At 30.4% G+C, this 16,378-nt stretch overlaps 1 protein-coding gene and 2 long non-coding RNA genes across 8 annotated transcripts in view; 2 read left to right on the top strand and 1 right to left on the bottom strand.

Moving 5' to 3' along the window:
* The window catches only part of LOC144853661 (rho-associated protein kinase 2-like), a 54,018-nt gene extending 42,204 nt beyond the window's left edge, over nucleotides 1-11,814 (top strand). For 3 of the 6 annotated variants that reach the window (XM_078711415.1, XM_078711413.1, XM_078711414.1), the window contains exons 34-36: nucleotides 301-366; nucleotides 830-962; nucleotides 5,278-5,960. In XM_078711415.1, the coding sequence (XP_078567541.1) occupies nucleotides 301-366; nucleotides 830-962; nucleotides 5,278-5,359 (281 nt within the window). In that variant the 3' untranslated portion in view covers nucleotides 5,360-5,960. Of the gene's footprint in view, nucleotides 1-300; nucleotides 367-829; nucleotides 963-1,787; nucleotides 1,816-2,624; nucleotides 2,791-5,277 lie in introns of those variants that run through there. The other 3 variants (XM_078711417.1, XM_078711416.1, XM_078711418.1) reach the window with 3 other exon arrangements.
* LOC144853682 (uncharacterized) lies at nucleotides 2,891-3,256 on the top strand. The gene is made up of 3 exons (XR_013614404.1): nucleotides 2,891-2,925; nucleotides 2,976-2,999; nucleotides 3,043-3,256. It is a non-coding gene; the product is annotated as an uncharacterized LOC144853682 (long non-coding RNA).
* Nucleotides 11,815-12,501: 687 nt separating the features above from the next.
* Nucleotides 12,502-13,823, bottom strand: LOC144853683 (uncharacterized). The gene is made up of 2 exons (XR_013614405.1): nucleotides 13,768-13,823; nucleotides 12,502-12,745 (listed from the first exon to the last, which is right to left on the bottom strand). It is a non-coding gene; the product is annotated as an uncharacterized LOC144853683 (long non-coding RNA).
* Nucleotides 13,824-16,378: the final 2,555 nt, after the last annotated feature.

Raw genomic sequence — 16,378 nt, 5'->3', positions numbered from 1 at the left:
AAAAGTTATACTAAAATATAAAAAGTACTAAAATCTCATTAAATCCTGGTTTAAGTATATCAATGTCATTAGAATACAGGTGCAAGTTTTTAAAAATCTCATTGACCACATGTTAAAGTATATTAATGTCATTAGAATACAGGTGCAACTTTATAAAATCTCATTGACCACATGTTAAAGTATACCAATGTCATTAGAATTCTGGTGTATTTTTTGTAAAATGTTACGTTATAAATAAATTACATTTTATCAAGTATTTTGTTTTATGATTTTAAGATTAAAATACCTTTCTCTTCTCAGTATGTAATATGAAAATTCACAAGGAACATCATGATAGAGGAGAAGAAGTTATTGCACCGTGTAAAGGTAAAATTGATAGAAGATGTACATAGCAGGGATAGTATAGTCAAGCTGATAGCATCTATGATGCAATATCCCACTTGTGTTTGGACTGTATACATACAGGAGACTAGGCAGCAGGAAAAATGTGTTTGATTGGCAAGATAGAAAATGTCAGCTAGCGGCCACCAATTTTATGCTGTTTCTATAGTCTAAATGAAAGGGCTTTTTGTAATTGATAATATCAATCACTCTCTGGATAAATTATTTCTTTAAACTTCATTCAAGCAATAATTATGGTTATTGCGTTTGCTATGCAGCCTAATGGCCTAATGTGCTATTCTGTGTTTGCAACAGAACTGGTGTTTTCACGCAGAGATTGAGACATTGAGATTTAAAAATTAGGTGTGAACACCGTGGAGTGTGTGTATAGTTTTTATATGCCTCCATTCTCACATTATTTTAAAAAGGGTTTTGTTTCTTGTTGTAGTTGCACATGATATAAACACAGCCAGAAACCTGATAGTGCTAGCAGCCAACAAAGAACAACAACAGTTGTGGATTAAAAGGTTAAGCCGTAAAATACCCTCCAGAGTAAAGACATTACCATACAACTCTCCTAGGTAAGCATTAATTTACATATATTACATGTATTATTGTTAATGTTGTTTTACTGTTGTTATTAACAGTGTATTGTGTATACGCACATTAATGAAAATATTTGTAAGATAGGGTAAGTCCACAGCGCAACACGGATCATGACGTTATTTATCAACAACAAAAAATGGGCTTGTTTAGTTCTTAAACTTACCATGATACATTTTAATATAGAAATAAACAATTTCAATCTTCCCCTTAACACCATATTAGGGAGCTTTTGATTTGCGACTACCTAAAAACAAATTGTTATTTTGATTTTTAAAAAAACTAATTTGACAAAAAAAAATTGTGATGTGCCCAAATACGGTAGTGATGTGCTCAAATATGGTAATGATATGACATCATCATGTCCATATATGGGTTTTTAGGTCCAGGCCACACATCAATGCATAGGTCCTAGCCATAAATCAATGCGTAGGTCCTAGCCATAAATCAAAAGCTCCCTAAAGCTCTGTCTACACTATCAAACTTTCTGTGACAACAAAATGTGATGTGGCCATATGAACACGATGTCATATCAGTACCATATTTACACACACTTTTTGTCAAACTAGTTTGATAGTGTAGACAGAGGTTAATAATTACCTGTGATAAAGACATTCCTCTGTCTTCAGTATATATTATAGTGTTGTCTTTCATGTTTGTGTTCACTACATCGTCTTTAAAGCAACCTAGTGCTTAGTACTTATTCTTACTAGTAAGGTACACATACTCAAGGTAACTACAGCAGCTGCCTACAGTGTGTTCAGCTTATACTACTAATATTATTCATCTTTTGTCTCTCACAGATTGTCTACTTGTCTTTTGTAAAAATGTGTAAGACATCTTTGTACATATTTATATCATAATTTCATTTCACCTGCACATTTTTTTTTATACAGTATATATGAAATTTGTATATCCTAAATTTGTATATATTGATAATGATTTTAAAGACTCCACTATATTAACTATTTTCATTGGCCTAGTAAACTCTTGTGAAAACTAAAAGCTCACCCAAACAAATTAATTCAAATTATTATTATATTAATTTAAAATTACAATGCTCTTGTTCTTTATTTTCCTTGATTACAATTAACCATGCTAGTTGAATATCATACAAATTAAGCTAACTATTTGCGTTATAACAAGCTAATCTTAGAAGTTTTTATTTATTTGTATAGAAAACATTTGTGTGCAAATTAACATTGTTTATTTATTTTTCAGTTCTTTTCTTAACAAACATTTGTATTTCAGTTTAATCATCTCAATTGTCACCTTCTAGATGCAGTAGATATTTATAATATTATAAATTTATTCATTTCTCATTTTTATTACTCAATTGTATTACCGTAATTAACTTTTTAAAAATAAATTCTATATATTGTTATACTATACCTTGAAATAACACTTTAACTATTCTTTTGTGTGCAGTATTAAAAAAAATTAATTTAACTCATAAAATAATTCAGTAACTTTAGGTTAATTGTTTTTCTCATTTTTTTTCCATTGATAAATCTTTTTCACTTTCGTTCTTTTACTTTAAATCTGTTTTACTTCTATTGTCATACTTTCTTTTGATTTTTATTTAATACCTGTACTATTTTTCTCTTTTCTTTTTCCTCTTCTTTCACTTAATTCAAAAGGTATCTGCCAGGAAAATAAATGTGCTTATCACAATACGTAAGTTTATTGGTTGTTTTCGTTTTAATATTCAGGTTGCTTTTATTTTACACATTTGTCACACTACTGGCTGTTGTTTGTTTGTTAGTGATAATATTGTCACACATAATATAACTATTGAGTATTCACACATGAAATTATGATGTCATAGTAATCTCATTTTGATGATGTCATTTGCATTGTAGTCTCATGATGTCACACATACTTTTGTGATGTCATTTGTAATGTAGTCTCATGAAGTTATACACTCCTGTGATGTCATGTGTAGGTCTCATGATGTCACACATACTTTTGTGATGTCATTTGTATTGTAGTCTCATGATGTCACGCCTACTTTTGTGATGTCATATGTAATGTAGTCTCATGAAGTTATACACTCAGGTGATGTCATGTGTAGGTCTCATGATGTCACACATACTTTTGTGATGTCATTTGTAATGTAGTCTCATGAAGTTATACACTCCTGTGATGTCATGTGTAGGTCTCATGATATCACAAATACTTTTGTGATTCCATTTGTATTGTAGTCTCATGATGTCACGCCTACTTTTGTGATGTCATTTGTATTGTAGTCTCATGAAGTCACACGCTCCTGTGATGTCATTTGTAATGTAGTCTCATGATGTCACATGCTCCTGTGAAGTTATGTGTAGGTCTTATGATGTCAGACATACTTGTGATGTCATTTGTATTGTAGTCTCATGAAGTTATACACTCCTGTGATGTCATGTGTAGGTCTCATGATGTCACACACACTTTTGTGATGTCATTTGTATTGTAGTCTAGTGAAGTCACATACTCTTGTGAAGTTTTCTCTCTTAGATAATAGGTTGTTTTCATTACGCCATTGAACACCAGTGTCATATCCAATATTGAAGATGTTACTAGTATTACATGCATGCGGTTTTGAAAGTTTTCAAACATACTTAACACCTACACATTACATTCATGTAGCAGCACCAGTCACATAAGTGTCTGTTATCAGTTACTACCTAGTTTCTTATTGGATTATTACTGTGTTTTATTCTGTATTGTTTATGCTTTATGCTACCAACAGTCTTGTACGTCGGTGATTTTACTTGTTACTTATTGTGTGGTTTGTGGTGGTTACATATTTTGGATTCATGGGTTTATGGCTTTAGAATGCATGTACAATTGAAGGGACTTTGCATGGTGTGTATTAAAGTGTAAATTAGCACCCTGGTGTAATACATAAAATGTAAAATCACTATTTGAACCAATTGCTGCTGTTCCTCTCATTGTCATTGAGTTAAAAGACTAGTACTAAAATAATAATAGGTTAGAAAAAGTTAAATAAAATAAACCATGTCTGAGAAATATTGGTTTGGGGACAAGGAGAAATTTTGCAGTACAATTGTAGTGAGTGATTTAGCATGGTGTTAAGGCATTGGACTTGAGAGAAAACTTAATTCTTGCCGGGGCCTTCTAGTCTATCAATGGTGCAAGGATACGTTGCACTTTCTTTTTTGTTTTGACTTTAATCACTGACCACAAAAAGGACTGTGTGTACTAAAAAAGCATAGTGACTAGTTTCTCAGTATGCTGCTGAACTTGCATGGTGAGTGTTTGCCGTGGACCTGAGCACTAAAAATGCTTTTCTTTAAATATTTAAATGAGAATGATGATATCTTACTGACTTTTAATTTTTATTTTTTTTTGCAATTTAATAATTATTTATTTTGTTTACAGATTACACTAATTAATTATTTTTCCTTCAATTAATAATAATTATATTTATATGTATTTACTTTACTATATTTTTCTGCGTAACTTTTTTCCTTTTTGTATTTTTGGCTGTCAAGTCAAGCAAATTCAAATTCTTAAATATACTATAGTCAACTTTCTGAAAATTTGACCATGTGAAAACCGGAAAATTCAGGGGAAAAAAGAATTTTCTGTACGTTTTAAAGGTTCGAAATTCAGTTATCCAAATTTATATAAGCTATTATTATGGATTGATGAGAGAGGTCCATAATTTCTGATGACCCTTAGAAATTGAAAGTATAACATGTTATCCACCAGTGCAGAAACATTGTTCAAATGTACTATATAAATTCAGTTATTATTAGTAGTAGTATTAGAAATCATTTATTTTCCATTAAGAATTTAACATCAAAATAACTATAGTCATATATTCTTTCATACCATGTATTATATTATTCAAAATTTAAATAATCAATTATGCATTAATAATTTATTTTTTAATTAACATTAGTAACAAGCTTATTAAAAGCCTGATTGCAAACTAGCAAGTAAAAGCAACTGTGATTCATTTATTGAATCTAATATTTAAAATAAATATAAATAAGTTTGCATGTATTTTAAAGCTCAACATTCTTCAGTCCAGTTATTTCCTAATTTCAACCTCTAAGAACAAGCAGTTCTGATCTTAATTAAGATTTAGCACAATTCTGGTAGAATCCCTTTTTTAAAAAGAATTTCACACAATGCTAATTTTGATTTGAAACTTTCTGGAAAACATTATTATCAAAGTGGATGCTTTTTTTATTTTAAAATGTACATTTTAAACCCAGAATTATTTTCTAGAATGATGATTATTATAATAATAAATATGTAAATGACATTTTTCTCTAGGCCTCGAGCTACCTCTCACTCGGTGAGAACAACAACAACATCAAAAATCTTGATTCAATCTTCTCCCTCATTCAAGAGATAACTGCAAACCATCAAGACCTAGCATTATCGATGAAGAAAACTGCTTTTTTATCTGCACAAAATACTACTTAAAAGAAGACTTCCTTTAATTAATCTGAATATTTATCATATTATCATATTTGTGTTTTCTATTTGAAAATGATATGTACAGTATAAAACAACCTAATGTTTTCTTTTTTTAGAGAAACGATATGTTTTAAAATAAACATTATTTTGTATGATTTATAAATATTTGTAAAATAATTTAGAATATAGAAGGGTTGCATGATCCAATATATTACATAGAGATGGTATATTGTCTCTATGAATATAGTAGTAGTTGTTATTAAACTTACTGGTATATTTCCACAGGAAACGATATATTTTGAATCATCAGTTTATTATTCTTATTACTAAATATTCTGATTATTACTAAGTAGAACAATTCACTTCATCACAACTTGCAAAGTACAAGGAATGGAATTGTATTAAATGGTTTTATGATTTAAATTTATTCTTCTTGTTTACATTAAAAAACAGGACTCTGTATGCGTCTATGCGACTTCCGAGAACAACTAGATTGATTCCAGCAACACAGTCTTTCAGAAAGTAAATATATTCTATGGCTTGAAAAATTGACTTGTTAAAACTAGTACAAACTGGTTTGAACTAGTTCAACAAATAAATACATGTATACTAGTTTAAACCAGATAAAACTGGTTTTAACTGGCTAAACTAAATGGCACAATCTACATTACTGTATACTCATTAGAGTTACTGTCACCTTACATTGTAGGTGTTCACTGCACAAATTTATACCTAGCAACAAAATGGTTTAAACCATTTGGTGGACTAATTTTTTAATTAATACAACAGGTTATTTTTCTTGCCATAAATGATCATGTAAGAAATGTTACTCGCATGAAAAAAAATGATTGTTTACCCTGCATCTTATGAATAACATCATTCCAAAACATTTGCTTAACTTGTTGATTCAACTATCAGGAATGAAAATATAAACAAAAAAATTAATGTTTCTTGAAATGCATGTTTGTAAATGTTTATTCTCCTTACTGCATAGGTGAATGAGTCAGGTTGGACTGAACTACATAACATAGCATAATACTGTATGATATGTTTTCAGGTCAACAACAATGTTACATTCCATTACACTGTTATGTTTAAACCAACAGTGTAAAAATCTCATAATTGTTTACTGTACAATATCACTGTGTTTGTTTGTTCACTTAAAAAGCACATAGACCTGAGCTTGTTGTGACATGCACAGCATCATATTCTTTCTCATAAAACAATTTTTCTTATTTTCTGGGGAAAAAAAACAAAATTATTATTTATATGATTGTATCATTCTTGTTTGTTGATGAAATAATTATATTAATTAAAAATCTCATTCATATTTTACTAAAATAAATTTATCCAATAATAAATATTATTCCATAATACCTTCAACTCAACAATGTTTACACTGTACAAAATAGCCTTAATATATAATTTTTAAAATATACATACACATAAATAAGTAATTTAATTTTTTGTCCGTCTATATCTATTTTGAAGATTTCTAAAAACAATTAATTGAGGAATTCCTGAATTATGCAAATAGGAAAATGTTCAGATTTGATTATATTTTTTTATTAGAATTTTAAAACAAAACAATTATGTGTTCTTTTTGCTTCCTGCCACAAAATATTTGTCAACAACTCAGTGTATCCTGAATATTTCATTCCTGCTTGTATTCTGTTTCTTCCTATATCATTTATATTCTTTATCTAAACTGTTTTAATATTCTTGTTTGTAATACTAATTGGTAATACCAATCTACACCATGGATATTATTTGTTTCGACACTGGAACTAAACCCCAAAGCTTTTTTAAGTGGAATTTAGCCTAAACCTTATTTTCGTTTCACCAGAGATGTAATACTTAATTTGATATAAACACCATTAAAACAAAAGTAATATAAAAACGATTTGGATTATGATGTTTATGTTATGAACTCATCAAGGAAATTTCACTTTCTGTTGTCAGTGAAAATCTTTCAACCTTGTGATCCGAGTATTATACTATGACCTGTCCATGATATCACTATCTGCACAGTACCTTCCTTGTGATCCGAGTATTATACTATGACCTGTCCATGATATCACTATCTGCACAGTACCTTCCTTGTGATCCGAGTATTATACTATGACCTGTCCATGATATCACTATCTGCACAGTACCTTCCTTGTGATCCGAGTATTATACTATGACCTGTCCATGATATCACTATCTGCACAGTACCTTCCTTGTGATCCGAGTATTATACTATGACCTGTCCATGATATCACTATCTGCACAGTACCTTCCTTGTCTGTCGAATAACACCTATATTCTATTTATTTCATGTATGCAGTAGAACCCCTATTAAGGGGACACCTTCAGGAACCAACAGAATGTCACCTGAATAAGGGTTGGCTGCAGTGGTTCCCTTAATTGGGTTTCCTCTGCATAGCGGTGTCTTCTTCTTTGATTACCTTATATCATTCATTCATAATGTTCTTGTTTTCATTCTGCTTCTTTTCTGCCATGTTTTAAATTCATTGTCGCTTACTAAACGAATCATGCAAAAACAGTGAAATGTTATGGAATGTATTTGCAAGGTATAATATCCGCTAAGAGCTATAGGCAAATCAGGACGGTACTGGGTATGGTCAGCTGCTCCTAAAATAAGGCCTACTCATAGAAAGAAAGTCTTGACTTAATATTCCCATGGATGAAATATATATATATATTTCCTCCATGATATTCCTAATAGGAAAAACATTTTGGTCATAATTTTAACTGAAATTGCTGTAATAAACAATACTATAGTAGAGACTAAGTCTAGTGTTGTACCTTCAAGACCCTGTATATATTTTCACAGGTTAAAATATTTGTTGGATCTGAGCATTTGACCATATCCAGTACTGTTTTGATTTTTGTTATCATTCAGTATATTTTTGTATTGTCTTAAAATATTTCAAAAATCAAATAGTTATAAATTTGTGTTAATTTTAAATATTCTATAAAACTATAACTCTAGTAATTTATGTTAAAATATTGCCTTATTGTATGAATTTCTGACTTAATTTAATTGAAATAATCTGTATGCACCTTGCTTTTGTATGTGTTTATGATATAATATTATGTATACTGTAGATATTTTTTTTAACATTTATTGATTACATCTCTATAATATTATCTATAATTTACCCATATGTCATGTGAAGAATAAATATATATCTTTTTTTTTTGTGATATATTTAATTAATTCCTGAGCATATTCTAATAGCAAAATAAGTACAATGTTGTATTTGCATTGAAAGTATGTCCGCAAAAATGTTTTTTTTTAATAACAATGCTTTTATTTTGGTAACTATCTCAAAACAAAACAATAGTAATACAGTTTCTTTTATTTATATAACATCAAAGAAAGCTGTTATTTTATTTCATGCACATTCGCTGAGCACTTTCTAATCGGACTCAAAGTATGGTAGCACACCGGCTATGTTTAAACGATAATTATAGACAAATATACATGTTATATTTAGCAAAAAATCACACACTTCCTTGATAACAACAAACAGCTTGCTGCAACTTTGTTTGTATTAATAATAACTGTGAACATGAACACTGATTTCATTGGTTGTACTGGACACAACGCCACAACATGAGTAATTGTACAAGTGACAGTTTGGAAAATCTATCACATGTGATTGGTCAAATATCTTGTGTTGCGTCCTAGTTAGAACCAAGCTGAAGTACTTGCAATATGTTGAAAATGTGACCTCATTTGCATAATTCGTAGCTGTATTGAAAACTCATGGATTTCAAAGTTTAGACATGCATGGTTTCATTAAGAATCTTGTTAGAAAGTCTTGATATATAATCTTGTTTGATGATCTTGTTAGATATACTCTTGTTAGATATACTCTTGTTAGATATACTCTATAGGTGAAAGCTTTAAGTTAATGTAATTCCATTCCAGTTAGACCTAAACATAGGTTATCATTCCATTGATAAATAGAAATTCTCTAATAATGTTGTAAATTAAATACTTTATATAATGTATCTGGTAGCAATACACAGTGGTTGCAGGACTGATCACTACTTCTATGTCAATGTAAAGTAAAAGTGTATTAAATCCTGAGTTAAATCATCCCCAAACTGGTTTGTCCTACCTTTCCCTATCATCGCAATAATTTCATTCTGTAATCTGAAACACATTGCTGGTCTATGATAATTCAGTTTAGTGTTGTTGTGACGCCAAGGGGTAGCTGGCTCATTTGGGTTACAGCAATATATTTTGTTTAAGCTGCCCCTGCCCAACATTTTATATGAGGGGTAGCTGGCTCATTTGGGTTACAGCGATATATTTTGCTTAAGCTGCCCCTGCCCAACATTTTTCATTTGTATATGTTGCATTATATGTATGGTTTTGACATGCTGGTAACTAAACAAAACATAGTGATATTTTCATAATTTTTTGATGGACATTTTTGTACACATTCATCAAGGTAGTGTTTGTGGTTTCACTGACAATATTATCATAAGCTGGAATATGAAAGAAAGAGTTAATTGTCATTAACAATGTTTTTAATGTCTTTTAAATACGAAAAATGTATTTTTAGGCGTTTTTGCCAAATATATCACTATTTTCTCAATATTGTATTTACTTTGTGATTTCTATAATATTATATGCCATTTGTAACAAAGAAATGTATTTAAGTTACTAATTTTGTATTTATTGGATCAGAAATCAAATTAGATATTGTTCTTGAGTGTGCGAGTGAGCAAGAGCTCAGTAACATGCACACTCTAATATATATATATATATATACTTTGTAGATAGCTTATTACAAATATTTAATTTAGTGTTCAAATCAATTTGTATTAAACAAAATGTTTAAGTTATAAACTCGTTTTATGCAATTAACTTTCCTTATTATAATTTGTAAAATAAATATATAAAAGCCTTGTTTAGAGATTAGAATTGCTGCACCAGACGTCAATTAGTAAGAAGGGTACATATTAGACTTAAATTCCAGATGTCTTCCAATTCATTCTGATATGGAATACATTCTATTGTCCATTGTTTTATCCCACCACCATTTTGAAATTAATTTTTTCACCGAAAAATAAATAATTTTTTTTAATATTTATAAAAATAATTGGGTCATAATGGGTGCTTCTAAGTACATAGCGTTGGATTTATTTTAGTGTCTTTTTTTAGTTGTTAATTTCATAGTTTGATTTTTCACATTTATTTACTATGGAGTTGCAACTTAAAAACTGAACACATACAAAATTAAATTTTATAAGTCGTTTGAAGTTATTTAGTCCCACGTTTTTACAGCATTTAGATGAGTAATATTAAGTAATGGAAGTTTTTTTCTAATATTACTTCTGTAAATAATATAGGCCTTGCTCGGATATATTTGTATAGTATGTATTTTTACTCTTATATAAAATTTAACAGAATGTATCAATAAAGATAAAGTTGTTTTCACTAAACAGTTATTACTTAAGTTCCTAATAAAGTATTAATTTAAAGGTTTTAATTGGGTTTAACAAAACTGTATGTGATATATGATTAAATGGAAACATGTTGTAAGTTTACAAGTGTCATTAAGAAACATAATTTGTTTTTAATAGCCCAGTCTACACTTTCAAACTTGGTTTTCAAACTCGAGCAAGCTCTAAGCATGGAGTAACTCCAAGTTTGCAAACACAAATTTGAGTAAAGTTTAGATTCTTTGCAAAGGCACTATGAAGCCTGGTCTACACTGGAAAACTTTACAGAACTTTGGTTTGCAACAATTGAAGAAGTTTGTGGTGCCTGTTTACACTAGTTATTGTAGACTATCCTACCACCAGGTTATTACAAAGACTGTTTTTAATTTGTGTTGGCAAATTAGTTTGTCAAGAATGCTTTTGCAACCTCTGCAGCTTTGTTGAAATTTGTCAAAAACACTTGCAAACTTCTTTTCCAACTCTTGAGTTTTCCAACCATAAGTTTGCTAGTGTAGTATACATTTTCATTCACTGTGTTTCCAGATTTAGAATCATACAAAAGTAACATCAAGCCTATTACATAACTCTTCTTTCTTTCAGTAGTAATTCTCTGCTTTTGTATTATACGTTTCAGGCATTTAGTTTTAATTTATAAACAGTATTGTTAATTGATAATTCTGAAAACCTTTTTTTGTTTGCTTTTTATTACTTGGTTTTCAGTAGGCCTACATTGTTTGACCTGTTAATGCTTTCAACTCTAGAATTGTATTTTGTATTTTTTAAAAGATTTGTACAAAGTTGAGACCACTAACAAATGGTATTGATAACTGTTACAAGGTCAGAATTGCCATTTTTTACATCTAACTTGAAGAAAGTAAAGGATATTCGTGTGGAAATAGAAATAAAATGTTTATCGTTTTATTTCTTGTTTTTGTGATTTTTAAACAGTATTGTTTTTTTTTCTTCAATTTTCTCCTTCAATTTTGCTAATATTCCTAGCAATGAATCAGAGGCAAATTTAGAGTCTCGTGCTGGAATAATAAAGACATTGGTGGCGCAACGTAAAAATAGTAACTAGAGATCTGGGGCAAGTTCACCTTACACCATACTTAGTCAAACAACAAGCTGTTGTGACAGGCGTAAAATTGATGAGACCTAATCCTAATCGTCATTAATTTATTGTACCATAAGTTGATGTCGGTGTTGGAGTTCTACTTCCGTGTAATTCATGCTCCTCGGGTGATTCATCGCCTAATCCTATAGACCATATATAATCATATTTAAAGAACGCCCATAAATGAATTGCGGATAAAGTTGTACCAGCGATACAAATAAAACTCAACCCAACTATTAAAGTTATATCTAGAGACAGTCTGAGACGATAGAATTTTTCTTCAAGATCCTCGTATTCCTGCGCTGACATCGTTCCGGGATCCATTTGATGTTCTCGCGGCACAATTGAAGCTATTATCGTGAGCACCATCCCAATTACAAAACATGTGCAAGAAATTGTAATTCCTTTATCGAATACTTGTTGTATTCTTTCAATCGGGTCTTTCTCAATTGTATGACTATCAAATCGTTCAAGTCGCTGATGAGATGACGTCATTTTAATTATGTTATTGTTGGTACGCAGAATATGTTATTCCTTGTTACGTAGACAATAAAATACATTTGCGTTTGTAACTTCCCGGAAGTTTCATACGATACGGTAGAATATACCAGTAGAAGCTGCAGAGTTTTAATGCGGTAAAATATATAGGTCTATGCTATAACATACGTCACATAGACCTCATTTTCTCTTTCTTTGAAATTACAGTGATTTCCATGATAACAATGTATACAGTATTATCTGGAATACAAAATTATTGTTGTGTTAGTTATAGAAGTAGGCATAAAGTACTTTATAATAAACAAAAGAGTAAACAAATACATTCTTACAAAAGACATATGATTGTATTGAGGAGTGGAAAGAAAAAGAAAATTATATCTAGTTTGTGTTTATGGAAAATAATAAAAGTTACATCTGACCAGTCCGTTGTATTGTGAAGTTATTGTTAAAATGTCCATGTTTGCTTAAGAGACGCAAGCCAACATTGAGGCAATATACATTTGGTCTATTTGTTTTGTGGGCATTCTATTAGTGTTTATTCTTTTTACTGGAAATACAAACAATAGGACCTGTATTTGTGGTAAGCCAGACAAACTGAAATTTTAAAATTCTTATAATTATTCTCAATCTTTGTGGTATAGATTTAGGTCATATTGTCCAGAGTTTGTTAGCCTTAGACATTATTCCGATATTTATTGACACAGTACAATTTCTACCTGGGATATAATACAGGTAGTTAATTACATAGTGTGTTATGAAACTTCTGGGTCTATCAAACAGAGGCATGACTCGAACGAAGAAAACTGATGAGTTAATCTGGCGCTGCAAATAAATTTGAACAATTGTTTTCTTTTTTATTGCGTCCGGGCTAGTGATGTAAAGTGGTCCTATACTTTTGTGCATTTGAGAGGAAAGGGGCGGTGTTTTTTGTTTGTGCATATATTTTATACCACGCCAGAAAGCCAGTCCCTACAGTAGTTAGTAGACACCCTACCCCTAATGCTATATATAAATGCCGTGTATTATTACCATAACTAAACGGATACGCGGTCGTCGTTAACATTATTTAATAATAATGATAATTTACTGAACATATTGTTGAATTTATCATTTACGTATACATACGTATGGTGTGGTTGAGGCGGAATTAAGGGACATCCCTTATACAGAGTGTAGACAGTAATACGTGAGGTACTTGTGGCTTTACCCTCTAATAAATAGTACAGGTATTGATGTGGCTTATAATTGAAAAGTTCACTTACCTGAAATTAGTCGTCTCCGCTCTTATTAGGCCTAAAAGGTAAAAGTTATCGTAACACTATGGTTGTAGGTCTGTCATGATAACGTTGGTTTATCGAAAAATCGATTAGTAACAGCTGGCACGATAAAACAACGGACACTGTTACGGTTGAATGCCATGTAGGTTAGATATAAATCGATAGAGTATTGCAAACGTGTCAATCTGATTTATATGACCAGTTTGTTTGATACATCTACAGCAGGGCCTACAGATTCAGAACTTATGTCAAACTTTGTAATTCAGTCTTCGAGTGCGAGTATACCGATAAAATGTATTGTGGGAGAATCAATCGAATAAAACATTAAATGTTTTAATACATGTGGTATAAGAAAGTTTTATTCTGCTTTATTTTTCCCTTTTTTCACGAACGGCAAAAAAAAAACAGACCATAAAAACTAAATCTTTATTTACAGTGGTATATTAAGTTTAGTTTGAATTATTTTTACAGGCCTCCTATTCAAAATCAACTTTATCACTTTAGATTTAGGTATAAAAACCTATAGCCTAGATTAACTACCTATTTTTTGTAAACTGAATTGAAAATTGAATTTGTAAACCCTTTTGAATATTTGTCTGGTAGACTAGTTAACACATACATACCCTTACAAGAAGAATGCGGTGGTATGGGTCATGGAGGAAATATTACATAAAATATAAAATGTTGTTTTTCTGAGAATTTCGCGCGCACCATGAAACGAAATAGCCAGTCTTGAAAATGAGTTGTATCTAAATTGTCTGTATTTAAAATTAAATGATTATGTTGATAATAGAAACTATAACTCGATGCAGTAGCGCATCCAGGATTTTAGAATAGTTTGGGGAGTGGGGTTGGGGGTTGTAGGGCCTGAAAATGGTGGTGAACTGAATGTAATGTATCATTTGCATTGTAATGGCGTAACAATTTATTAAACTATCGCATGATTAATGCCTGTATTATCACATTTTACGACGTATAGAGAAAAACTGTTTTAATTTCATAATGTAAAAGAAATGATTGGCATTGTAGACCTAAACAATGTTCCAGATTATAGTAACAGTTTTTTGTTTGTATAGCAGACATACCTTAGAACATGAATGACATGAATGTCCTGCTTACGATGCATTACGTCACATTTTATGACGTGGTATAGAAACTGTTTTCATTTCATAAACGAATTTCGTGCCATTAAAGCATGTTTTCCGGGTAATATAAACAATGTTTCGTTTGTAAATGATCAGACATACCTTTATAACATGAATGTTCTGTTAGGCCCTGTGCATTATGTAAATTATACATCGTGGTCGATCAAATACCTTTGATAGACATTATGTGTAGGAGAGGTCATTAACCCCTTACAGACACACATCGGATATGATTGGTTTAAGCATGGATGGTTTGAGGTTTTATTGTTTTGTACTATATGCCTGTACTACACAACACACAACAAATCAAATAAAAATATTTGTCATTGATGATTTTAAGCAATAAAGAAAAGAACGGAAGGCTGAATTAAATAAAAAGTAAACATTATTAAAATGCGAATATAAAGAGGTCTGTGTATTAATTAACAATTTAAGTGTCGTCATTTACTTTCCTTTCCAGGAAACCGTTTAGAGGAAGTTGGTTACGATGACTATTATACATAAATCTGAGGCTACAGCTTCATTATAACAGATATAAAAAGGCAATAACCTCCCAAATGTGATTTCTGGATTCTATTTCTAATATTATTAGTTAGTTTTAGCGATCATAAGTAAGATAGTTTTGAATTTAATTTAAAAATTTAACAGATTAATGGACTCTGACTTTTGCAAATACATTACGGTAATTAATAAGGATTTTCTCTTATTTTTTATTTCAAACAGATATTTCTTCAATTAGTTAAAAACTAATTAATTTTAAACTAATTTAAAAGTAACACATCCAAATACCAACTTTAAGTCAATGGCTACCAGATGTCTCTATGAGACGGTTATTTGAACCAGTACCAGTAATAACGGAAAAGATTATATTATTACTGCGCCCATGTTTTCCTAATCAAGCAAACCTTTTCCAATCAAATCAAATCAAAATAAACATTTATTTCCTTCAAAAACAAATTCAATAACAACAATGAAAACGTGATAAGGTTTAAAAAAAGAAAATGTAACGTACAAATCAAAAATGTCGTCAGAGAATCAAAAAAGAAAGTCAAAATTTCTGTTCTAATCATGGTATTCCCCCAACTCATACCTATAGGTATTTATATTCTTTTAGTAGAAAGTAGAACCGTTAGTATCATTTTCCTTTCAGACAATGAATTAAAAACATTACTTTGATTTGTATTGATCTATTGGTTGATGAGTTGCCGTTGGACAAAAATTAATTTAAAAACCATCTCGTCAATACTCGACACGATTGATCCAATACAAATTTTTTCCCGTAATTTGTCTATGAGAAGAATGTGTTGGTCTCACTGCGATAGTTCTATAGTTAGGCATATGAGAAGAATTTATAGGTCTTAGTATAGGCCTATGTATGTACTCGATCGGATCTGATTTTTTTTTTCTTACGGAATGTTTTTTTTAATGTTGATGCGTTTTCTATTTTGGCA

This window comes from Antedon bifida, chromosome 10, assembly GCF_963402885.1.
Source record: "Antedon bifida chromosome 10, ecAntBifi1.1, whole genome shotgun sequence".
Taxonomy (NCBI): domain Eukaryota; kingdom Metazoa; phylum Echinodermata; class Crinoidea; order Comatulida; family Antedonidae; genus Antedon; species Antedon bifida.
The sequence above is the reverse complement of the archived record's forward strand: the minus strand, read 5'-3'. Positions and strand labels throughout refer to the sequence as shown.